We start from the raw sequence: 27,878 nt of genomic DNA on the forward strand, positions 1-27,878 counted from the left end.
AAGATGAGTGGACAAGGGAGAACTGAGTTAGAGGTTAGAACTTGAAAGTCAGAGATGAAGGTTGCATTTGGCTTTGGTGGATGGTAGATGACAGAGAGTTTGAGGGTGTAGGGTAGTGGAATATGAAGGAACAGATGCTAACAAATAAAAACATTTTTGAACATTGTACGGTGGGAAATAAGTTTAACATCTATACAACACCTAACTTATGGAATAACCAGTTAAGAACCACCTGTATCAGCACAGACTGTGACGGAATCTGGATTTTTAGGAATTATTTGTTATACTAATGCTCCATAAAAAGGTAGTACAATGACAGATCACTCAACTTATATTTATTAGGTTGTAAATCCACATCATTTGCATTAGCATGCTTGGGTACTTCATAATTAAAACTCTGACAACAATAATAATACTACTGTAAGAAAAAAACTAATTGGCCAATCAGTCCAGCTCAAGGATACGTTCATGGAACATACATTTCTTGTTACATTTGACTTAAAGATTTGACTGTGACTTCAATCCTACTAGGATCATAAACATTTAAACTTTTTTGTTTCAAGTAGGCTGTTTCTACCAATATACCTTGAAAAACTATGCAAAGTATTGCATGCATTTTGAATATGAATATATTTATTAAAAAGTAATGTTTCCATTTTTTTTTTACAAATGAAATAAAATTAATTGGATATTTAAAAATAAACATGAAAAGTACACACAGGGTAATAGGAGGAATTTCTGAAAAACACAGGGCACCAATATGGAACAAGCTGTCCATGCAGTCTAATCTGTCAAGGCCATTAGACTTCGTACCTTTGTAAAACTCTGCCACGAATTGTGGTCAAGTTCTCAAACACCCCGAAGTCTGTCATGTTCTGTGGCCAGGCCTGGATCATCAAATAGCCTGCAAAAAAAATCACAATAATACATGTTTTACTTTAAAGCCATTACAATGTGCTTTGTTCATGACTAAAACTACTTGTAGCCCTAATTATATGCTTGTAGCTGCAATTTTTTTGGGCATGGAAAAATTAGGTATGGAAATACATTCGCTGGTAAAAATGTAAAAGAATGGTATCGGCACTGGTTAAGTAACAGGCTGAGAGGCTGAACATATTTTACTTAGAGTGTCGGTAAACAAACGCTGCCATAAAACTGAAACACACGTTGTTGGTGTAGTAGTACATGCCTCTAATGAAGCAATTGAGGCAGAGTTGGCGAATCATGCAAATATCACAAAATGAACGAGATTCCTTAAGTTATTTTAGAAAATGGCAGTAAATCACGTGTGTGTGTGTATCCCATCTGTGTGGACGTTTAAGTGCTGTCCATTTGTATACAAGGCCTCCTGAATATGAATCTCTCGACTCACGGCCACTTCCCTGGATGGATGAATAATCTATGACTATTACGTTTTGTAACGAGGCAGGATTTGTTAAGGGATTGTTGACGATGGTGGTCTCACTCTGCAATGAAAGGCTTTAACAGCGGGGACTTTGTTGCACAGACGCAGAGGAAATCATTAGCACCCATGCAGATTGTGGCAAGCTGAGCAGGACTTTGTGGCCAATGTTCAAAATAGCTGCGATGTGGTTCATGTAACGAATCCATATTTGTAAGCGTCCACATTCGTTAAATGTTTAGAATTAAGAGTCCTTTAGTTTACAGAGTAACAAAAAAAAACACTGGTATTCGTGTGAACTTTGCAAGAAAACAAATACACGAGCACTCTTAATAATTGATTGTCGGGTAGTTGAAATTATCAGTCACCTATTTAATACATTCATTGTGCTGTTTTCTGAAATGAACGAAATCCCTTCGTTTTCAGTTTGTTCATTTTGAGTATTTCAATAAAACTCACCCAAAATAAATAACCTCTTTTCCATTGCTCAAGGCAACCACATATGCAATTATCCATACAACCTATACGCTATATCGTTTACAGAAATAAAAAAGTACAGCAACCCATGAACAATGAACGGTGTTTATTTTTTTCTTTAGTTTACCTGTGACTTCCTTGACGCTGCGAAACACATTTAACTTCTCAGGTTCAAGGGGAGGGATTTTCATGTACGAATCCCTGAAAACAATAAAAAGAAAAATTAACATTACAAATGAATATACAACAAATAATATTTGGATTTGCTGCTATTATCTGCGGCCTTAGTAGCCTCCAAAAAGCACAAACTACCACCATAAAAGAACCACCAGCACCATATCGTGCGCTGTGTCTTGGAGGAGATTACAACTCCACGTTCTCCATTGTGTATGTGCATGCATTATGTAACCTGGCACCGGCAGATAAATAGATCACATTACGCAATGCAAAACAATAACTCAATATAGATGCTAATGCAATGGACATAAATAATACAGACGCAATAATGCCAGAAATGCAACATTGGGTACGCACGGAAACGGGCAAATATACGTAAGGAAGAGTGATCCTCTCTTGTTCCGTGGGCAATTTTACTTGTAAAGTGCCTTTTGTTCACTACAAAGCGTATCAGAGTTGCACGTGAACTGGAACTCTTCAAGACCAGTAAACTGTCCCCAATTCCACAATGTTGCAATTTGTCTAGATGTAGCACTTCATCACAATGCACACTCGGTCACAAAACTTTCCAGCGTTATCACATTCACTCGGAAAAAAAAAACATTGACGCGACAAGCTGTCTCAGGACTATGGGGGGGGGGGGGGGTTATTGTTGACTGAGTACTGCATTGAATGTTCTTTGCAGTCTCGTTAGACTCTCAGCAGGTAGAGCTGTAAATATAGCTCTCATGTAGCGCATCAAAGACATGAAGCCCCGATGCATGATGCTGCATTTCACGTAAATTAAAATTTAATACTATGTAGAGTGACTGATTTAAACGCAAACCAAAATAGTAATTTAATTTGCAGTAAATAAACAACAGAGGAGACAATAATGGACAATTATTAAACTCCATTAGGCATTATGGTTTGCATTATAAGCAGGGGTGGAGCCAGGATTTTGACTTTGGGGGGGCTGACTTCAATATTGTCAGATATCCAGTGTTTATGTTTTCCAATGGGCCCCACAAATGTATAAAACAAATTTTATTGGATTTGAACGCGGAGTTTATTAATAGATCGGAGCCACTGATGTGGCTAATAAGTTCAATAAGTTCGAAAGGCTGCCGCTCAAGCAGCCTGCAGGGCAGCACAAGGTGGCAGCCTGCAGGGCAGCACAAGGTGGCAGCCTGCAGGGCAGCACAAGGTGGCAGCCTGCAGAATTTTGCAGCAGCCGGATATCCAGTTATCCTGATACCGACTTTCCCAAAAATTTCAAGGGGGGCTAAGCCCCCCACCAGCCCCCCCTGTGGCTCTGCCCCTGATTATAAAGTTCATTATGAATTCATCAAGCGTGCTGATGAGAATAAAGTAATTGGAGTTAAGGCTTCTCAATACCTGTGTGTATTTAAACATATGGCTAAACATTCCCATCAATATAAAATATGATGGATATCATATAATATGCAGTATAAATAGTCTGAAAACAATGCATTTTTAGATATTCTACAAGATACCGGAGGGCTGATTTATTGAAGATGGGGAAAAATCTAAGCGTGAAGAACAAACGTATTGTACATTTTTGTCTGTTTTTAAACAAGAATGAAAGGTTACCGAGGTCAGAGAGAGAGAGAGAACAAAAACTACGAGTCTCATCAAGCAGAAAATAAAATGTTAGATTGAGAGCTCCGTCACACGCCCGAAGTTGAACGGCGTTGAGTCAGCAGTGCGGATGGCCAAGGGGAAGGCAGGGGAAAGACATTGAGCGCAGCAGAGAACGAATGGTGACCTCCCAGCGCGTGTCGGTTACATCCCACACGTACATTGCCAACCAGCAGACGGTAACAGCGCAGGGGCTGGAGTCAAACGCTGGACATGCGAGAATACAACTCCGACTGCGTACCCCTTGATGCCGGTGACGAGGAAGGCGATGTTCCCGTTGATCTTTGTGCAGTTCTCAAACGTGTCGATGTTTGAAGCGTCCACGGTCTGCGCGTGGCTCAAGTTTCCGGTCCCGATGCCATCGCACGCTGCAACCAGAGGGGTCATCCGCGCGCATTCCTTAACTCCTCGGTCAGCACGCTGTAGCTGTCAGCTTCACACTGCTCTACCCTGAACCATTTCTTACTGAAGCCTCCGTGATCGTGTTCGCGTGGATCCCACCCAGCCCACTTGACGGACATCATCATCCAAAACCACCTGTGCCGTGATATTCAAGGCCACGTAAAAAAGCAAGAAAAAAAAAACCCTAAATATTAATCACATTCCTCATTCATTTCAGTCATTCGTGAACTTTAATATAAAAGTATAATTTTCCCCTTTGCGTGGGACATTTGAACATGTGACATATATTTCCTATATATTTCGTTTTTCATGAATTTTGAATGAGGGTGGCTTGAATTCAAACTAACACGGTTAATGGAGCTAAGAATGCATGAATCCGATCCAAGAATAGAAATCTCCCTTGCCATCATTTCTCAACACATCACAGCCTTTATTTATCACTGCAGTACTCAGATGACTTGTACGTGATGAGCCACTTTGTTGAACTATCATTTGTGGCAAGGTCGCTTCTGAAATACAAGTGAATAGCTCAGTTGACTTTACCGGATGATATATTTTTTAAACGTTTATTTGTGTATATTTGAAGTGGTTTGTTTACCTTGCCTATACTTTGCACTCCTATCGTATTTTTTTGTTTATTGTTGTAACGTCTAACCCCCCCTCCCCACCCCCGACTGGAACATGTGTGAAAAAAGAGCTTTATAGCTCATCTGATTCCTCCTGCAGTACAATTAAATACTCTGATTTCGATGAGCTCGGCTGTGCTTAATTTTGATAGTCTGTTGTTATTTCAAAATAATGTCCAATAATATATGAAGCTAGGCACTTAATAATCCTGGCTCCCCCATAAGTGAGTTTCACTTTACCCTCCTGGAATGGTTCCTCTGCTTTTGGAGCTACGAGCACTGCCATGGTACGTCACTGCACAAAGCGAATACACCAAAGCGAATAATCACAGTGCAACTAAAGCTACAACGTAACAGAGCCCTAGGTCCAATATCAATGTTTATAGATTAACCAGTCGTCATCTAGCAATGTGACTGATTGTTAAGTAACTCAGCAGGATGACAGGCAATTCAATTAATTTAGTTTATTCAATTAAAACATTGGGGTGTCGTGTGCGTGGGAGTCTCAAACACAGATAATTGCGGTATCGGTTAACCGCCCCGTGTCTGCATCTCTGGCCAGCATTGCCTGGGATGTACCATCTGTTTAATTATTAATTCACACCGTGCCCTATTCTCAGTGGTCACAGCTTGGTGTACATTGTTAACACAACCCCTGTGGTGGTTGAGATATGGTATGGGAGGCAATTGGCAACTTGAGTGGGTACCAACCTCTGCTTGGATTGATAATAGGTTTTTACCCTTTTATCTGGCAACACAACTGACACCTTTTAACAAGGGATCATGTTTGCATTAACCACAAGTTAATGCAAACATCATATTTTGCTACTGGCAAAGGAGGTCTCACTCTGCTTGCATTGTTTAGTTCCAAGCAGAAGGCTGAAGTCTTGATTTTAAAGGGCAGCTGTATAGGTTACGTCAATAATAACATCACAAACAAAAAAAACAAGAGTAGCGACTACAACATTAGACAATGACAGACCAGCTTTGTCACGCGAAATTAAACACCTCCTTCAGGCTCTCCGATGTGCGTTCGGACTGAACCACGTGCTGGTCGGCATCGATGTCCAACATTTTGCTCTTTGTATCTTGAGCGAAACGTTAGACACCATGCCGAACGGGGTACACACATTGGCGAGCCATGCAGTGCAACCGCGACATTGTTCAATACCAATCTGCATTCTTGAGCAACACTGCTCAGCGGTTTGTTCTGTGCCAATATTTCCTCATGAGCCGTCAGAGCTGAGATCGACGGCAGTGCAACAACTGATGTTATAAAGGTCTCTGCCACAAAATACTGGAATGTGGAACTTCTGCCACTGGCTCAGGGCCACGAAGGGATGATGGTCAACGGCCCTCTGTCCCTTTGAACAGGGGAGACAGATGCTTTGACTCTGAACATTCAGTGAGGATGCGGTGAGGTGCTGGGCTGCACTAATGAAGATGTTTTTTTATCTCCGTGGATGCGCAGGATTCAAAGAAGCTGAGCGCAGAATATCTGCAGTGTCGGCGAAGTGTTCTCAGAACAACAAGACCCCATTAACGCGACACCGAGGCAACGCTCTGTCACATCTTCATCGCTTTCAATTCGCAGCGGCCACGCATGTGCGGTTGCACGCGAGAACCGCGATGCAACGGAGGTCTGTGCCCCCTTTCAGGGTGCAGGCGCAAGTCGTGGAGGACACAAACAACGACTCGCGAGAGTTCGTGTGGGAGTAGGGATGGAGGTGTCCCCCCCCCCCCCCCATCATCTCCCTACCTTTGGTGGGACAGATGCGAGTGCAGCTCTCACACTTCTTCTTGCCCTGCTTCTCCACCTCGTGCTTGCCAGCCGGGCAGGCTCGCACACACGAGTTGTAGTCCACCACGAAGTTATCTGCAGAGACGGGCACGGACATCACCGCAACCGTTTTCTCGACTTACTCGATGAATTAAAAAAAAAAACAATCAACGTGCACGTCACCAACAACGTGGGCGATCGAGTCGAGGAAAAGCTGTTCGGTGCTCAGGTGAGTGTTGGGCAGTGGCCATCTCTTTTGGCGGCCCTTGGCTCGTGGTGAAAATGCCATATTCCTGTAGTGGAGACCATTCTCTCCATGGGACAACCATTGAATTTTGTATTGGCCCTCACAGCAATGATGGGCTGAGTTGATTCCCAACGAGAATTTGAACGTCCAAATTTCTATTTTCGAGTCAAACGCTCTGCGCAGCATCACCTATCACAGTTATGCAGGGAGCGTGTGCCTATAACGGCGTTTCGAAGTAGCGATTTGAGATTTGTGGAACCATCAGCATGTGGCTCATATCAAAAGCAGTGTGTTACCAAACTGTATAAACACATTTATTGAGAAGCGTAAAGGTTTGTTTTAAAATCGCATTGATTGTTAATTAAAACAAAGTGTGCGTTGGTTAGAAGACGTCACTCGAAGGGATGATGACCGGCCGTCAAGACTAACAATCGAGTGGCAACACAAGGATGGAATGTGCCCGAGAGGAGGCCCACCATGGAGATGGACTGATGGAATTAGCCCATGTGCAGGTGCTAGACGGATTTTTGCAATGCAAGACCGTGAGATAAGGCGATGACTTTGAGAGGCATCCATCCAGCTGTGACCACACAATGGTTTATGAAGGTTTCACGTAATTAAGGCCATAACCCCAATAAACATGCACAATCCCAATTTGATATAGTAAATTTCGATTTAAAGCTTTCGTAACTGCAAGGATTCATCTTCTTTGGTTCTTTCGGTAAAGTCACGTAGAATTAGAATAAAATAATAAATTGATAAAATAAAATAACACAATACAATTTTCACGACGTTTCGGCCACAACACAAGGCCGCTTGTGTTGTGGCCGAAACGTCGTGAGAATTTTATTGTGTTATTTTATTTTATCAATTTATTATTTTATTCTCATTCTACGTGACTTTACCGAAAGAACCAAAGAAGTTGATATAGTAACTTTGAATTATAAGATCATAGGATTCATGCAGTGCAATTGGCAGTTGCAGTAACTTGGGTAACTGGTATATACTATTAGTACTGATATCGTTATGGACTCTTAATAATGAGATCAAATATGAATATCATACCAGAATTTATACAATCCATTATCTGTCAGAGTTTGGAAAAATTAATTCCGATTTTTTTTTGGGAGTAAAATTAAATACTGCGCAGATGCGAATCCATGCAAAATAGCGAGGGTGACGCGTAAATACACCTCTATTCATCTCCACAGTGCATGTCCTGCTTTTTGTATCACGTTTTGAGATGTATATTCATTTAGATGCTTCTGTAAATACCGATTGTATTGTTACATTTAGTAGCATGCGTCATATTAGTATCAGTCAATTAAAAGTCTCTTCATTCTGTAATGAGCATTGGTTGGCGCTCGTCTCCTGAGCCAGTGATGGAAATTCCACATTCCCATGGTGGGGTCCAGTAGCTCTAAAGGGCTAGGCCAGGTTGACCCCCGACTCAACCTCAACGTGATGTTAGGAGTCAAGTGCTGTAACGACAGCTCCTCCAAGCAGGGTGCAGTGTTGGTGGTGTTGCTGAGATTGCCACCGAATGTGCAGAAGAAGAAGATAAAGCATCACAAAAGTGCCATTCAAGCTCTATGACCACGGCTCATCAGTATGAGAAATAATCTGAGGTGCCTGATAACAGCAACACGTAAAATAACAGCGACCTCGCTGTCCTTGCAGGGGACATTAAGCAGGGCTGTGGCTGGGAGATTCCTGGGGGGATGAGAAAGATCCTCGGTTGCACTGCTGGGGTCGAAAATGTCATTGTTTGTGTCAGGGTGAAAATTTACGGACATTTAGACTTCAGTGTCAACATTTCGATGAAGTAAGTCAGGGTCTCCATATAAACAAGATTTTACGGAGCGTCATGTGTCTGCCATGCATGAGAATTTGAAACATAAACAAACAAAAATAAATTTAATTTTGAATGGCTCTACCCCTAGTTCATTTTCGTTTTTGATGAACGGAGGCTTTATTTTACGCAATAATTAAACCAGTGTAATTCAGCTTAAATCAGTTTAAATACTTAAGTCTGGTGATCAATGCATGCACAAGAATCCACCATGTACGATGTTTTTTTGTGTTTGCCTTGGTTGAATGCCAGCTTTAAAAATAAAGTGTCAATTTCATTGCAATACAATAATCTCATTGCAGAGTACATGGGAAGGTGCACCCCCTACTGTGCAGAGGATAAAAAAGGTCAGTTGAAAGATTTTTTCAAGTGAACAATCTCTTCCAAATATGCTGGGTTCATCACACACAATGCATTGATGGAACTCAATTCTTGCACTCACAATGCATGCGTCGTGTGTGAATATATTACTTTAGATTCACATTTGCTGCATATAATTACCGTAGTTCACGTGACCCCTGCAGCCACTTGAAATGCTACATTGCACCATAATTTAAGAAATAAAAGTATGCCTGAGTCAAATCACAACCCCGAATCGTGGCATTTTACCAAGTCGTAAAGTTGGGAGGCATTCACAGGCCTACTGGACACGTGATGTTTTATGGACATGGTCACCATGGTCACCATGGTCACCATGGTCACCATGGTCACCATGGTCACCATGGTCACCATGGTCACCATGGTCACCATGGTCACCATGGTCACCATGGTCACCATGGTCACCATGGTCACCATGGTCACCATGGTCACCATGGTCACCATGGTCACCATGGTCACCATGGTCACCATGGTCACCATGGTCACCATGGTCACCATGGTCACCATGGTCACCATGGTCATCACGTCCATTTTTTTTACTTAATTCAGTCACACTCAGCTCAGACAATATATTATGAAATGAAAAAAAGGACAATCCCTAACAAAGCCAGAATGTAGCTACTAAGGAGGCAGGTAAGGAAAAACTCATTGAAGTCACAGTAGGGGAGATGGTGTGCCTGGCCCCTAAGAGGTCACGTTGTTCCACTGTCAGTAGGGGGCTTGGGTAATGGAACAGAACTCTGCTTTGTAACTGATGTGGGCAACCCATCAGGGATAAACAAATGTTTTTAACGATTCAGTGCAAAAGCATGGTGCAGGTCTAGCTGTACTGAATGTGTCATACGTGGACACTCCTTGACGCAGATGGCCCCATAGCTGTACTTGACGTCGGGATTTTCCTCCAGCTGGAAACTCACAGGATTGTAGATCATAGGTGGGGGGCAGTGGCTCACACAGGCACCGCTATCATTGAAGTTCTTGCAGGCCTGCACACACAACAAAACCACACCGTGAGGCACGAGACTCACAAGTGTACCCAAGCAGCCACCAGAGATGTCACTTGTTCGTAAGTTTGAGTCAGTGGGCCAAATTCATTTAGAGTTTTTCGACCATCAATCCACCACCTAATGTGAACATTGCAGCCATCTTCATACAAAATCTGAAAGTTTAAATTCTGCAATTTGCAATTCATGTGTGGGTGATTGCACACAAAAACCCAACCGTGCTGCTACGTTTTGTGCAAAAATTGCGGAGTAGTCCAAAGTGGGTGGGGTCAGGGCAGGGGTTGAATTGTTAAACGAGGATGTGAAAACCTTTTTTTTACCGTTGTGCAGAATTACATCAATCGTGCGTTGATGGATTGGCTTGTGTTGGGACCACTAAGAGGGCATGGCCACTCATACCAGGGTGGCGAGATGTTAACTACCTTGCCTGGCACACACGAGGGCGTGGGTTCGATCCCAACCCTGATGCCTGCTGCTGTATATTTGGAGTTTGCGTGCTCTTCCTGTGTCCGTGTGGATTTTTCTCCGGGTCCTCTGGTTTTTCCCTCCACATTTAGAATCAATTCGCATTTAGAGTATTTTGCCGCAATACATTTCCACATGACAAGCCACTTCGTTGTGCTATCACTTGTGGCCAGGTCGCTTCTGAAAAAAAGCAGTGTAGCTCAGTGGGACCAAACTTGGTAAACTAAAAATAGTTACGTTTAATAGTTTAATATATTCCACAAAATTTAACGTGGGCGTGTTTGGCAAGTTCATTCTGTAATATTTTTCGTAAGAGAACTTATTAGCAAGTTCTTGATGGCCAAACGGAGGCTCCCAATTACGTGTATATGACATTGATGATGAAGAAGAAGACAATTATGATGATGATGGAACATTCAGAGACAGTTCATGGTAATTCATGGGTGTTAATCATGCTCATGAGAATTAAGTCGACAACGATGATGATGATGATGATACTGCCGTTGTCGCTGGCGATGATATTGCTTCTCTGGCTGATTGCGAGAATAAAAACAATGTGAATCAAACTAAGCAGTGTTCCCAAGAATTCCATACTGAGCACTAAGACTGGGGTGCCCAGGAAACTGGGGTGCCCACAGCACTATATGTTGAGTTTGTATGCAACATTGCCTTGTGCCTTGAACCCGGCTCAATAGTGTACGTGAATGTATCTTGTCGATTACATCCGGTAACCCAGAAGCATTTGTTTAACAAACCTGACTCTGCTGATGAGAGACAGAAGGTCAAAACTGCTGCAGAATTACCCTGCTTCAACAAATGTACCTATTTAACATTGGTCTCGAAAGCCGATAAGCTGCCTAAAGTATATGCGCTTAGTACAATGTGCGGAGACACAGAACAGAGTTGTGCTTATAGAATAGGGGGTTTCTCTCTTGACGCTCCACCGCCACGCAGAATGAGTGCGTGCGTGCATGCAGAACTCACAAAGCAGTGGGTGTCCCGTGGCCCCGAGCAGCCGGCCGCACACTGGGAATGGCAGCACTCACTGGGGCTCGGTCCATAGCAGCGGCCGTCACATTGCCTCGCACACAGCAGCTGGGTGACTGCCGAGGCAGAGCACACACAGCACGCGGTACCACACAGCACGCGGCACCACACAGCACAACACACAGCACACCACACAGCACGCGGCACCACACAGCACAACACACACCACACACAGCACGCGGCACCACACAGCACAACACACAGCACACACAGAGCACGCGGCACCACATAGCACACCACACATCACACACACAGCACGCGGCACCACATAGCACACCACACATCACACACAGCACGCGGCACCACACAGCACAACACACAGCACACACACAGCACGCGGCACCACACAGCACACCACACACCACACACACAGCACGCGGCACCACACAGCACACCACACACCACACACACAGCACGCGGCACCACACAGCACAATACACAGCACACACACAGCACGCGGCACCACACAGCACACCACACACCACACACACAGCACGCGGCACCACACAGCACGCGGTACCACACAGCACACCACACAGCACACACAGAGCACGCGGCACCACACAGCACAACACACAGCACACACACAGCACGCGGCACCACACAGCACACCACACAGCACACCACACAGCACGCGGCACCACACAGCACACCACACACCACACACACAGCACGCGGCACCACACAGCACACCACACACCACACACACAGCACGCGGCACCACACAGCACACCAGACAGCACACCACACAGCACACACACAGCATGCGGCACCACACAGCACACCACACAGCACACACACACACCACACAGCATGCGGCACCACACAGCACACCAGACAGCACACACACACCACACACACAGCATACGGCACCACACAGCACAACAGACAGCACACCACACAGCACACCACACAGCACACACACAGCATGTGGCACCACACAGCACACCACACAGCACACACACACACCACACAGCATGCGGCACCACACAGCACACCAGACAGCACACACACACCACACACACAGCATACGGCACCACACAGCACAACAGACAGCACACCACACAGCACACCACACAGCACACACACAGCATGTGGCACCACACAGCACACCAGACAGCACACCACACAGCACACACACAGCATGTGGCACCACACAGCACACCAGACAGCACACACACAGCATGCGGTACCACACAGCACACCAGACAGCACACCAGACACCACACACACAGCATGCGGCACCACACAGCACACCAGACAGCACACCAGACAGCACACACACAGCATGCGGTACCACACAGCACACCAGACAGCACACACACAGCATGCGGTACCACACAGCACACCAGACAGCACACCACACATAATACCAGACAACACATCAAACATCATGCGGCACCGCACACCAAACAGCACCCCAGACAGCACACCAGACAGCACACCACACAGCACACCAGACAGCACACCAGACAGCACACCAGACGGGACGTACCCCACCAGTGGTTTATAAGCATTCAACGTTTTTCCTACAAATCTAATTTGACTAACTGAAGTTATGAAGCAGAGGTCTCTTCAATCATCATAAACGAGAGCAACAGCAGTGATGTAGTTGTGGCAGAGAATAGCCCTGATGGCTCACTCGGAGAGCCTGTGTTACTGTCATTGGGATGACACTCCTTTGCCACTGGTGTAGGTGTGTTCTTCGAAACCAATATTTTGTTCTGCAATTATGTTGAGGTTGGTATTCTCCACATGAATTAGTCACTGGACTAAGGTTGTAAATATATGACAATGCAGCAAGTGGGTTACGCGACAATCTGTCCACATTCATAATTGTATGCGTGGGCGTTCGAGGCATTCTGGTTTCCACCAACATGCGAGGCACTCGTGATCACGGGACTGTGCACCTGACGATGATTTGTATTCCTTTTTTTATGAATCATCAAACTTGTCCTGACCATTGCAGGACACACAGGCTCGGTAACATATCTGCCACAGAAGCGATGCATGGCCTGATTAACGTAGCTATATGCGTACAGTATTTTGGCCATCACTCTGCCAATATTTAATTGAATAATGGCCATTTCTGCATAAAATATGAAACATTCCGCAAAAAAGTCAAAATTCCACCACGACTCATGGCACAATTGCAGAATGGCAACAATTGGATGGGGTGTAGGTGCGACCTGACATATGCGGAAAGTTACCGCAAATATGCAAACACGTAATTGACAGAGCCATACAATTACTCACCTTGATGGAGGGCAGGGGAAGTCTCACACACACGCACACATTATTAACGCGTGTGCATTCATGTGTGAGACAGATGAAGCCTGACTAGTCTGCTCGCATTGTCGAGATGGGGAGCGAGCGAACGAGCGAACGAGCTGAGCACACACGGCTTCGGCTACACTCGACACTCCCCCAGATACGACTGATGGATTGTGGAATTCGTTGCAGAGTGAGGCTCTATCCAGTCGTGCCAAAAAAAAACGTCTCACGTGAATTAGGCACAATTAATTGTGGAATTTCCACATTATTTCGAAAATTCTACTTGTGCACTGATTGGAACTCTACGTACATTAATCAGGCTTAAAAGCTTAAGCTAAATAAAGTTTGAAAATTTCTGGAAGATATTGATTTAAAATGTGCGTGCTTTTATGTACCTTATAAATTTTACTTCAAAGCGCTTGTTAAAATGGATTCAACTGAGGTTCAGAGCAATTCAATAAGCACGCACCTGCTGTGTGTAATTAACTTACATTTCTGACAGTATTCAGGTCCTGAACCCCAGCAGTGGTTATTACAGCTGCCATAGCACAGGTCGCCTGCAAGAAAAGAGCAGGCAACAATATTACGCTAAACAGATTGTACATAAGAACACCGATGTGCTTTCTGTGTCTTTGGCACTAAATGTCTGAACCTGGGATGGAGCATGACCAGTGCACTCAATCTCATCGGATCATGGAAGATAATTATAATCAAGGATCGAACCATTTCAATCGTGCATCATTGGGTGACCACCGTTCACAAGAGGCAGGCGTCGTCGGCACTGTGGGCAGGAGAGGGCAGTGCTGTAAGACCCATTCGTGCCACGTGCTCCTTTCCACCTTCACCAACCCACAACTGACCAGCACGATGAAGTATGGTCAAATATTCCTCGCGGTAAGCTGTGGGGAGGCCAACATCCAGCAGTGGATTGACAACACCTGTAGAGTATATTAAATTGATTATTCGTGATTAAATCTCCTCGTTCGAATGAGGATTAGATTTTGGTATTATCTATCGGTGGTCCTGAGCCAGTCATGGAATTCCATATTCTTATGGAAGGGGTTAATCTCCATGGAAAGAACACTCGACTTCTGACAGAGTAGTGTTTATTGATTCTGGACGGATGACGATTCAAATTCATCACCAACACCTTACACATACCATAGTGCCACCTGGCCAGACAAATGACGCATACACTCCAGTAAATATATAGGATTATATAACCACCACTAACCAAAAGCAGCCTTCTACACCTAGATTCGCTCAACATTGTGTTATTTCTACATGTACATGAAAGTAGTTTTAGTTAATTGGCCTATTTGCTTTCTACACCAATATTATCTTGCAGCAGTGGTTTCAACAACAAAACCCTGGACCAATTTCAACCTTCTGGGTCTCATCAGCAGCCAGGCTTGCTAAACAAATGCTGCTGGGTTGCCAAATGGGATTGGTAAACTAAACTATAAGACATATGTTGTGTTAAAGTATATTTAAGCACAATCTACTGTCTCCGTAAATACATTAAACAAAGTTATTTTCCCAAAATAAACAATACATACTCTCTTATTCTTTCAGTAAAGTCACGTAGATAGAAAAAAGTAATAAAATAAAAGAAATCACGACGTTTCGGTCGCAACACAAGCGGTCCGTCTTCAGGTGTGAAAAAAAAACAATGCAATTACTTTTTTTGAAGGATATAAGCGAAATAGAACTAAATTAAGTGTAGTTCACGACACAACACTTTATTATCCTATTTAATTAATTAAATCGTGCTCGTTTTATAGTCTCAGGGCTATACCTGAGCATGAACAACAAGACGAATGGCCAAGCTGTGTGTGTGTGGGGGGTGAGAGCGTCTGTGTGTTGCAGCAGTGTCCACAGAACTCCCATTACGGCCTTGGCACGCCAAACTGAGCAATGGCCGGGCGGTGCCACCCCTTCTCCCCTTACCCCCTTGCTTACAGGAGGTGCTGTTGTCCTTCTCCACGTTCACAATGTTCCCTTCCTTTACAATTTCACGCCACTCGATGGTGTTTTGAAAGCACAGGTGTTTGTTCTCCCGAACGTACACCCCTCCGTTCAGGATTTCTGTGGGAGGAAACGCAACCAATTTACAATCGACGCATTTATCTCCATTACGCACACATCCTTCTGCTACTTTACCTGTGCTATTAGGAGAAAATACATCCCTGCATTTAAACAAGGACCACTCATTTACGTGCTACATATTTTCAAGGATATATATATTTTTTAAGTGGTGATTTTTAATTTTCCATTTAAATCCATTTCAACACGTGTCATCAGTCCGCACACGAATATTTTTTGCATTCATTTTATACTTATTCAACTGACTACCCATCACAATGGGCTTGCACTCCATCTGAAATTATTTGTTAAAAATGTTATTCAATGTTGAAATGAGTTGAAAACAAAACATGCAGTTCACTGAACTACAGTTCTTGTTATTTCCATAAAACTCATACGGTACTTCGTTTTCCCATTTTGTTTAAAGCATTTTGTTAAGAACATTTCCACTGCAATCTGTCTCTCTTTTTTCTACGAATGTGTCCGTTGTTTGTTCTCCGCTACTTCACGCTCATTATGCTTCAGTCAAGGTGATTAATGGATGGCATATGGTGTGAGTAAAAATTGTGCAGGCTAATCCTTTTACAACTCAGAGGCTCATGTCACGAGGGGTGTGGGGGGGTGAAAACTGTGCTATTTATTTCGTGGTCAAGAAAAATGCATCTGGGTAGCCATCAGCAAATGGTTGTGTAGCAGTGAGCCGATTTGGTATAAACGAGATGTTTAAAAAAACAGTTAAAGTGCATAAGTGCGTTTTCACGGCAGTTGCTACGTAAACAAATCCATATCTACATCATTAGACATCTATTTACCAGAGTGCAGTCATTAGAGGACAATCATCGTGCTACTTGGCAGCATTACCGCAGCACGCTCATCAACATTTACTGATCCTAGTTTTTGTATTTATACATATCATACAATATTGCAAATATAGTAAGAGTGTACAGTAAAATGCATTAATGCAATGGACGGTATAATTAAAGCAATGCAATATATAATTAAATGCTTTTACGTATTATTAGTAACGTATGTGCGCTGAAGATGGATCATTGCCTAAGACGTATGTTTTTTTTTCTTTAAGGCCACCGCGTTATTGACGAATGTGTTCAGTTGTTTTTGTTGTTAATGATCGTGCTTGTGCATCCACTGCTCAACGCAGCGTCACCAATGCATTTGCTTAGGTAACGATATGGTCAGTTGTAGTTCCTGCAATTCAGAGAGCCGTGCCGATGAAACACTTGGATCCGTTGAATGCAGTGTCAAAGTTAGACCTTCAAAGAGGCAGACTAAATGGTGCCCTTCGGATTCTTACGGTTCAATGTTAATTAAACAATATAACACGTCTCTTCAGAAAAATAACAGACCTCTTAGCAAGTAAATGCTATAATCATGACTCCAAAACCCAACATTATATAATTACCACAATCCCTATACAAAAAAACCTGGCACAAGCACACTTAGTGAAGACAAAACAACGTAGTAGCCAGCACTCAAGCACTGTCCTGAAGGCAAGCAGACAATATTTATGTGATTGAACCACTGCCCACAGTAACACTGCCTTGAAACAAGCATCTGCCAAAGACAGATTGCAATTGCTAGTGCCAAATAAATGTATCCAGCTATTTTTCATGTTGCTACTTTTAAAACATCTTACACTGTTTTTACAGTTTTAATTTGGGTCCATGCGAAAAATCCGATTTTCATAGATACAAAATATCGATAAAGCTGTAATTTCTACATAAAATAGCAATACTGTGCACTATATGCATGCTTATTTTGTGGGTAGCTTAGACCCCATTTACAAACATCACAAAGCTGCCGACGACCTGCAGTGTCTTTGTTCCAGCAAGATGAGAGAATCAATGCCCTCTTGGCTCCAACGCGAAACAATAGCCCACGATGCTGTGAAAGGCCTTGGGCGGAATGTTGGCAAATTCATGTCTTTATTGAGATGATTATCTGAAACTACCCATGGCAGAAATGACAAGGTCAAAGGGTCTCCTCGTTTCTATAATAACTATAGACGCAGGTGATTGCTCTCAAAAGCTAATGGTCACCTTCTCTCGGTGATGTTAGTCATCAGAAAGAATGCCTCAAGTGATTGATGAACCTCATGATCTATTGCTAATGCAGATGCTCAGATAGATCTTAACTATGGACTCATCAAATTGTATAAACAATACCGTAAGAATGCAATCAACCATACAACCTTGACCCACAATGTCCGATACAAATATGTCTATACCTATACAATTCACGGTAGATCACAACCACTGTTATCACTTAATTCTAGATTTGAAGCTTTCGTGACTGCAAGGATTCATACTCTTTGTTTTTTTTCGGTAAAGTCACGTAGGTAAAATGAAATAAATGACAACAACTAAATTAAATCACGACGTTTCGGAGGCAACACAAGCTTCCGTCTTCAGGTGGAAACCGTCACAGCAATTTTGCTGTGACGGAAGCTTGTGTTGCCTCCGAAACGTCGTGATTTAATTTAGTTGTTTTCATTTATTTTATTTTACCTACGTGACTTTACCGAAAAAAACAAAGTGTACACTGTCATCACCTTTTAGTTATATAATGCTGCATATTTAATTTAACTTAAATGTGTGGAATGGTGAATATCTGCAAACAAACATTCGTCATTCATAAATCATTTCTATTGTAAGCTTTCTTGGTAAAACTCCATGCAGGTGGGCTAATCTAAACGATACTATTACAATTCATCACGCAACCGCTTGCTTTTGGCTATTGCAATTGTAAGGCGCGATATTCTGCTCCTTCAACTAAATCACACAGCTCTTGAGACCTGTCTTGTTCAATCTCCAAGCTCTCAGGTGAATTCTGATATCTGCTCTGCAAAGGGATGTTTGTTCTGCCTCTGCAGGGTTTCCTTGTCAGGGCAGCACTCGTGGGCTGTTCATCACTGGGGTCTGGAACAAAAAAAAAACAATTCACGGCCGCGTTTGCTGCAGCCAATTCCGTCCAACCAAAATCTACCAGACCACCGCTTGCGCCACTTTGTGGAGTGTCACTGGGATCACCAAAACCAGGAGAGATGAAACATACGATGCCTCCTGAGCATGGGTTATTGAATGAGTACACTGGGTACGCCAGCAAACACCGGGACATTAAACAGAGAGGTGCAACTGAACCGTGGGCAGATGATTGGAGATGCAAAATGATCTACGCATGATCTGTCAACTTCGTGACATATCTGCCGAAATATATATTTCCGTTGAAATATCTCCCAGTCGTGATTATATACCTGATTACTAAACTTTTACTGTTGTATTTACTAGGTAATACGCACTGAGCTATTAGCTCTAGTTTAGAGGTGACCTTCTCACAACTGATAGCTGGCAGAAGTTGCTTTTCATATGTGAGAATTTATCGGAGCCAAATAATCTAAATGCGTATTTCTGAATGTGAAGGGCAAAACCGGCATGTCAGGTTCCCTACCTTTCCCTATCGTCATTCACATGACGATAGGGAAAGATCATGCAAACTCTAAATACACAGGCGTCACGGTCGGGATTGAACTCACGACCTCCTGCATACCAGACAAGAGATATCAAATATAGGCTCCTCGGTGCTCCAGTAAATTGTTTATATAACTGAACTTGTAAATGAAGTGATACGGTCACAACCAATACCAGTAGCTTAGGTGGCCTCGATGCATGACCAATTAGTATGGCAATTGTCGATCTGGCCAGTGCATACGTGACACACTTTACATTGCCTAAATGATGCATTCAATTGGTTATGGTGAGTGGCACCATTAGCGGGCATTGATCAAATGTGGTTATTGATGGGTGGAAACCAGAAAGGACACTAGGTTCAACATTGTTTGCGTATTATGTGTATGGCCGTGAACATCCATGTATTTTGTTAACGGACGCCAAAAAAGCATGTCAAAATATTTGCTTAAAAATTGATCTAAAATGTGCAATTATATATTGGGGTAAAATTAACCACTAGTGCAATTTGAAATAATATATTAACGTATACGTGACTTGAATTTTTTTATTAATCTGATATTAATGTGACAGTGAGTTTGCATGTGCATTGATTCATATTGATCTAAATATGAATGCTATTTTAATATTAAATCAATTATATTTGATGAATACTTACAACTTATATAATGTATAATTTAACTCCACATTTACATACTTGAACTTGTTTTTGCTATGTAATATTAACGCATCCTAACCTGCTTTAAGTGACGGACACCAAATCAAAGGAATATCAATCCAATATGTAACTATTTATTTACATGCTGTATATGTGTTGATTTGTACAATGACCCATATATAGTATATATAAAAAAAATCATACAAGATTTGCATTACTTTATACGATGATACGTGTCCACCATTATATGAATGCATCATGAGGCTAATAATAATGCTTATTTTATCCGAACCAAAGCCACATCTGTGAATATTCATTCCAGCACGAATACCAAGGACACATTGCTTTGAAAATTATTGTTTAGATTTTTCCCATCTAGCCTTCTGTTTCAAGTGGCAGATGTATGAAAAACATGAGAACAGCAGTACAGTGAGAAATGGTCCTTTTTTATAAAATTAATCTGAATTTAATAAGCTTATATAAATCCGAATATTTCAATAAGACGTCTGTTATAAGCAGTGCTCAAGAGAAAACTCGAGCTTAAAGGAATGCAAATTTACATACAACTTCACAATATATCACAATTGCATTGCCAGTTAAAGTTGATATATTTGAATAAACTAGTTTAAAGGGGAAATTAATGTACCATGTCAATACTAAAAGTTTCAAAAGGGATTACTGCTTATCCATGAACTCAAATGACCACATTTTTTATTACGTTTTTATTCCCACATCCTTAATCTCCCGGACACAATCAGTTTACTACACTGGAAAATTAGACTCTATATAGAACTTCAAAATATATAAATTGATATTACAGGAGAGGGATAGAGAGGAAGTATTCCATTTAAATCGGGTTATAATATAGAGAGACCAGACAAGCAAAGTCAGAATGTGAGCTGGTTGTTTACTGTTAAGAAATAGCATGCTTGGAATGTATTTTGCAATAAGTAAATATAACTAATCAGCATAAATTGTTATATTTAAAAATGTGCTTTATGGATAGTGGGCTATACATTAATTGAGAAAGATAATAACAATTATATTCTATGGTTCTTTCGGTAAAGTCACGTAGATAGAAAAAATAATAACAATAAAATAATAAAAATAAAGTGACTAAAAATGAATAAATATATCACGACGTTTCGATCGCAACACAAGCAATCGTCTTTTTTCTCCTGATGACGATTGCTTTTTATTCACTTTATTTTCATTTTTATTATTTAATCGTTATTATATTTTTTCTATCCACGTGACTTTACCGAAAGAACCATATAATATGAATTCCTGCAGTCACGAAAGTTTTAAGTCATAATAGCAATTATTGGCAACAACAATAACGTAATGATTTAAATCCTCCCTCTTTATGTTACGAAACTATGTTGTGCGATTGCCGGCTTTTTGTTCGTCTATATTCACTATTTTAATTAACGTATACTATAAATTTGTCTTATAATTTTCACTGTTTTCCAAATTTATGCTCTCGGTTTATTTCCCCCAATCCCATTTTTAAACAAAAACATTTTCTGTGAACAACAACTTTGGTGACAGCGTATCTTCTTTCCTGACTTACATTTCCCATGCCTACTCGACTACTCTCTTTATACCATCTTAATTTAGTTGTTTCTTCCTTGTATATAATTTATAAATATACATATACAATATTTTACATTTTGGCCCTCACTGTTTGACAGTGTGGACGATTGCATCAGTTTCCACCGAATCAAATGCCTTTGGGTAGTTACGTAAATTATACAAATGTCTTAAACACAATGAACCATATTATATTTTCTGATTACATAGCCGTGATGACATCCAATGGAAATTGTTTTCGTGGAAATATCGTAGAACGTGATAACGAGATAAGTATTAGCAAAACAATAAGTCACGCACGATATGTTCACTGAAGAAATACAGACTTACGTTGGCATGGGACACAACTGGAGTATTCACACAATGTGTGAACCCTGGACAACGATTAAAGGCAGACCAAAATACATCTGATTTAATAAAGAGGTGGCGATGAGCACGGTTAGAATACTTTTGTAAACTGAACTTGATCATGAAAAGTAATACATCAACGTGTCTAATGAATACAGTTTTTTTTAAATCCTGCATTTCACCTTGCAATGACAAATTATTAGAAACATGAACACTGACAATTAAGAGAGAATGAAATCTTTAAAAAATGCACGGAGTAGCACAGAGAGGTTTCACGTTTGGCATTGCAATGAGAGAGGCCAGGGGATCGTGAGGATGAGAGCATGCACCTGAAACATCGTGTTGACTCGTTAAAAAAAGGTAGGCTTGGGTAGGATACATTGCTAGGAGGAATGATGGTCAATGGCTGAGACATGTATTTAGTATTTGTGATTTGCTTACCTTTCCTATACTTTGCACTCCGATCATTTGTTGTTGAAACTTTTTGACCCATCGCTACTGGACATATGAAAAAGAGGATAACTAAAGATTCTGCTTATGATTCTGAGATAACATCAAGCCCTCGGTGGTTCAGATCAACATTATTACTCCAAACGTTAATGGCCTCAACCAGGCGGCAGGGTGTCTTATCCCACCTCAACAGGCAAAAGGCCAATATTGCCTTCCTGCAGGACACCCATCTCTCCCTTCTGGAGGCAGCGAATCAGAATGACAGCTGAAGGAGGGATCACGCCTGAGAGGCTGACCACCATGGAGATGGAGTGACGAGAATATCTCGCTTGCTGGACCTGGACGGATCGCTCCATCACGGGACGGAGACCACATGGGGACGCCTACATCCGGCTGTTGATAGAGCATGGATGACGATGCTGATTCTAAAGAAGTTACACTTCATCAGTAGTTGCATTTAGCCACTCTTATTACTTAAAAGTGATGAGAAGCCAACGTGTTGGTTTAATTTCTCATTTTAAGAAATGCCCCCCTAAAAAATCTGTACAGTCTAACAGTATTGATAAATATCCTCAGAAAAAACTTTAATCAGTGGTATCCAGTAAGGCTTGGCTGTAGCCATATTTAAAATTATCCCCACAGCTCCAACAGAAGATATGTATACAATCCAAAATGGCCATAGTCAAAAGGCTATTTGTTGTTTTCAAATGGCATTGTGTTCAGTTCTTCCACGAAACCATGGAATTTATCAACCGTTGCATTCAGTGTATCTCTTTTGTATTGTGACTTTACAAAGTGCTGTAAAGATAACAATATTATTTCAAAGCAAGGTAAATCAAGTGCATGGTACATATCACAGTACATTGCCCCATCTCATCAGTGGATGTCCTCTCTCAGGCACGTTTCGCTCCCTTGGCTGGCACTTCATCATCATTGTCCACCACTGGCCATCATCCCTTCTAAAACCATGTCCTGCCCAAGCACACTCACTTTTGATTTTAAACAAGAGCCCGGTACAGAGCACGAGGGATGGTGGGGGGAGAGGGGGAGAGGGGTACAGATGTTCTGCGGACGACAAGCTCAAGTCCAGGGGCCCACGGGGCAAGTGAAGAGCGATCGAGCTCACTGCCATACTTCTCACGGAGGGGCAACGTTTGGGAACGTGGTGTATTTTAAGGGGGGAGGGAGAGATTGTACCCAGACAATATCACACAATAAATAATAATAATAATGCCAGTAAGTCTTTCGTTATTGTGAATACCCTGGGGTAGCTACTACCTCATGCCTATCCATGGAGTGGTTGTGCCAAGGGTCCGTCGCCTTCCTCCGGTACACTCTTCTTAATAGTTCGTGCGACAAGTCTTTCTCCTGCTCTACACGGTATTATAGAATCCACATGCTTGTCATTCTGTCTCTCAATGCAATTGCTGGCATGCACCTCTCCATGCCTATTTAAACACTTCATTCTTTGCACACTGAAGTTTATTGATGGATGTTTACGTTTTTGATGCACGTGTCATAGCAGGTAGTACACATGCATAACACATTTTCAATACCTTCGAGGATAATTGAATTTTGGAGAGCATTACCGAATTCATGCATATGCTGGATTGTGCTTTCTTGTTCAAAAGCACCAATATATCAAGATTTTTGTAAAATATAATAGTAACATTTGCATTATTATTATTTACTCATCTTTTCCCATTATATGTGTATTGAGAGCTGATAAATATTTGCAGATGCTCGTTTGACCTGGACTGAAAAATACAACGTTGTGTTGAATGAAAAATAGATCCCTGTAATTATGTGGACCATGCTGTGTTCGTGTTTATTATTCAAATTGGCATATCAGGCTATTAAAAAATGCACGTGTGATCACCTTTACTAAAATTACTTTCGCATTTATGCTAAAAGAAACATGCTGATTGGCCAGCACTTTACGAGCCAAGAGTCGTAGGTGGTCCACACAGAAACTGCATTAATTGTCGCTATCAATATTAATAAATGGGAAAACAGTGAAACTTATATTGCATGCAGATCATGCAATTTGCATCTCTGTAAACTATGCATAATCGGGAGGTCAGGAAAGGGTTCTTTTTGTGTGAAACACTCTGATCTCAATGGCAATAGCATGTTTAATCCAGGGAAAAAAACTGTCACGGTTATTTTATTTGGCACTAATTCTTGCCAATTAAACGTTTATAAAATGCGTGCTGTTTGAGTATTAACTGTAAGCTTTAAATCCTTGCTAACATCCTCGTGTGCAACAGCTAGTTTTAAATAAAAACTGCTGATGTCTTTCAAAGCGATATCGCATCTGCTGTCGCCGAGCAAGCATGCGACATTCAGTTGGAGAGCCCCAATTACGCATCAGTGACACGAGGAGTCAAAGCCCCCGTCTGGCAGCTGGAAGGTGCAGTTGTTAGCACACTCTCTGATGAAGCGCCAGATTGTAATAATGTACTTTTGTTGTTGCTCTCACGGCCACGGAGCGGATTGCGCAAATGTCCAAAACACCGTGGGCCCATTGCTATGGAGTGGACATTAAGTGACCCGGCGAGATGCAGCATGTCGAATAAATGTACAGTATCCGAAATAGCTAAAATTATGATGTTTAATCACATTTAAATCTTGGTGGGTGTTAACCGTCAACATTCTGGCTCAAAGGCTGCCGGAACGAGTCTATGTGTAGGTATTTATGATGAACTTATTTCGCACCGTATGTAACCAACCGTGCTAATCGGTCGACACATTTATATTTACACGATCAAACCCACAAAATAAATGATGAATAACATTGGTCGCGAAAGCCTACGTGTTAAATTCACTGTAAAATGTTTGATGTACAGATCTTTGACATAGACCCCCCCCCCCCATAATTACACATACAAACTGCTACTGTTTGAAACGCATTACACTCTCAAATATTACGATTTAGAAGACTGCTAAAGCCAGATTTCCAAGTTTACACACGTGCACAAGGACAACAATCTTCGGTATATGCATTAACAGACTGTTAGGGCAAGTGCTGTTAGCGAGTAGCACCTATGAAAGCCGGAACGGTACACAGGGGAGTGGGTGGCCAGCACCAAACATGCTCACACACACATGCACACACAGTGGAAAATTAAAATTCTTATCTGTATGGAACATATTAGTTCTGACATGTTTCTCAAGGGATAAAACTCATTATTTATTTGAAATTACTAAGAATGCTCTACCCCAGGAATTAGGGTCATACCTCTTTTCTCTAACCCACTCACTTGAAAACATATGCAAATTATTATTACATTTACATGTCTAAATTTAGTGGTTTCCCAATTCAGACTGCGAGTAAGATAGGATACAATATATACATTTTTAATGAAAATATATTAAATAAATCCTAGCCAAGTAAACGTGGAATCACTGCATTGTAACATACAGTGGAGGCATTACAACATGTTATAGTGCATAAGACTAAGTATCGGTAATATATAGGCAGCACGTATCCAATCACAATACGTACATTTTAATCATGTGTATTCTCCAAAGCGATTAAGTATACTGAGAAATACCTTTATTTTATGGTTTTCCAGTAACGCCATTCTTTAAATTGGATTGTTTGTCATACCTCGAATCAAGCTCCACTCAATGAAAAGTCAGCCCTCTGCATTCCCTCCCAACTGTTAGGAACTTTCTCAACTTGGTCATTCATCTTCTTTGGTTCTTTCGGTAAAGTCACGTAGAATGAGAATAAAATAATAAATTGATAAAATAAAATAACGCAATAAAATTCTCACGAACCAAAGAAGATGAATCCTTGCAGTCACGAAAGCTTTAAATCGAAATTTGGTCATTCATGCCAAATCCATTGTGTTATTAATAACAACACACAGATGTGAAGCTTGGAGAGATGATGCACACTTGATCAGTTTAATCGTTTTAGTAATTGCATGTTGTAATGAGATAGCGCGCATTCACGTAACTGGCATTACACCACGTTTTGGTAGATTGGCATCCGTTTTGAAAGTAGGTAGGGTTACAGCTGAGTTAGGGTTATGGTTGAGCCAACAAAAGTGGAAAGTTTCCGCAGATTTATTTTTTGTAAAAATGAGGAAACTCTCACTGCCCAGAAAACCGTCCATAATACTTTGAGGGAGTAGCATGAGTGGGGAGCACTGAGGAGAGGGCATAGCGGCCCATTCCGCACCAACTCATGGACATGTTTTGGTGCCTCCATATCACAACACTTCTTTCTTTGAAACTTTTAAAGCAGGTTTTTGTGCTCCGAACTTCGCAGGAAGTATCAGAATGAAGGCTTGCTCACACACGAAGATGACAGTGAGGAGGAAGCTGTAGAAGACAAAGTGCTGATGATGTCCATGAGTGTAGTCGCTATCGGCTCTACAGCTGCTTAAGACAATGGCGGCGAAGACAGATATGATGCAGTCAATAATGCAAGCGCATTGCCACAATAACTATACGTCAAATTACAATTAACTAAATGACCTTCTAACTGATCGTTTGAATTGTATCTGAGAGCTAAACACACTCAAAGGGTTTAATTGCCATTACTTCCACGGTGAGCGTTCCTCCATCGACGATGATCACGTGGGGACTGTTCTACTCTCGAAACGTCACACAACTCGTTCAAGATGACGACACATTTGAACCTTTAGGATTTTACTCGAGAGAAACACTTTCGTCTTTATTGACGCTTTAGACTCATCTGACCAGCCCAGCATACTTCTTTGCACACACATACACACATACATATAATCCCTATTTATTTTGTGTGCCGAGCTGTTTTTTAAACAAAACAACTCCACAATAAATAAGTGAACGCATTCTTCTTGATTCAATCACATGCCAGCCTTTTGGAATGTACCACGGCTACTGTCTGAGTGAGATCTCTAGCCATAGTTACATACCATTGGTTTTTTTTTTCATACTTAAGCTTGAATCAATTTCAAACGTGGTATGTGACTTGTAGACTGACAATACGGAGAAAACAGCATATATGTGCAGCAACCATTTTAGTAAATACATCTCCTGTGGATAATCAGAGATGTTTGACTGTACTTCACCACGCTGGTCAGTGCGGGTTGAAGGTGGAGGTAGTGGAGAACAATAATGGATTTTTCTGCACTGGCCTCGACTGCCCACGATGTCGATTACACTTGTCTTTTATCTATGATGGTCACCACCGAAGCGTGAGATTTGATGAGATTGGGGGCTTTCTGGGTGATTTGTTCAGTGGCAAAGTCAATGTATAACACGTGTACGTTACTGGTTTACACACCACATTTGTTAAGAAAAATAATGATAGCAAAGCATTCAGCTATATTTGAACAATAATCAATGATAGAATAAGTATAATAAAATATAAAAAGGCAAAGTACACTCCATTCCATGCAATTGTGAAGGAAGCCAAATTCGCATTCAGATATTCCTATATACAGTGCAGGGTTAGAGGTCTAATTTGGTGGTATGTTGTTAAAATAAACA

The 27,878-nt window shown here is 41.7% G+C and overlaps 1 protein-coding gene across 3 annotated transcripts in view; it reads right to left on the reverse strand.

The window, feature by feature from the left end:
* The window catches only part of LOC116940824 (receptor tyrosine-protein kinase erbB-4-like), a 285,921-nt gene that overhangs the window by 120,553 nt on the left and 137,490 nt on the right, over positions 1 to 27,878 (reverse strand). For all 3 annotated transcript variants that reach the window (XM_032951051.2, XM_032951049.2, XM_032951050.2), the window contains exons 4-11: positions 15,735 to 15,860; positions 14,264 to 14,329; positions 11,436 to 11,554; positions 9,827 to 9,968; positions 6,485 to 6,601; positions 3,939 to 4,065; positions 2,007 to 2,080; positions 814 to 904 (exon numbers count right to left, since the gene is read on the reverse strand). In XM_032951051.2, the coding sequence (XP_032806942.1) occupies positions 814 to 904; positions 2,007 to 2,080; positions 3,939 to 4,065; positions 6,485 to 6,601; positions 9,827 to 9,968; positions 11,436 to 11,554; positions 14,264 to 14,329; positions 15,735 to 15,860 (862 nt within the window). The remainder of the gene's footprint in view (positions 1 to 813; positions 905 to 2,006; positions 2,081 to 3,938; positions 4,066 to 6,484; positions 6,602 to 9,826; positions 9,969 to 11,435; positions 11,555 to 14,263; positions 14,330 to 15,734; positions 15,861 to 27,878) is intronic.

Source organism: Petromyzon marinus, chromosome 10, assembly GCF_048934315.1.
Source record: "Petromyzon marinus isolate PM22_M1 ecotype Great Lakes invasive population chromosome 10, UKy_Petmar_22M1.pri1.0, whole genome shotgun sequence".
Taxonomy (NCBI): domain Eukaryota; kingdom Metazoa; phylum Chordata; class Hyperoartia; order Petromyzontiformes; family Petromyzontidae; genus Petromyzon; species Petromyzon marinus.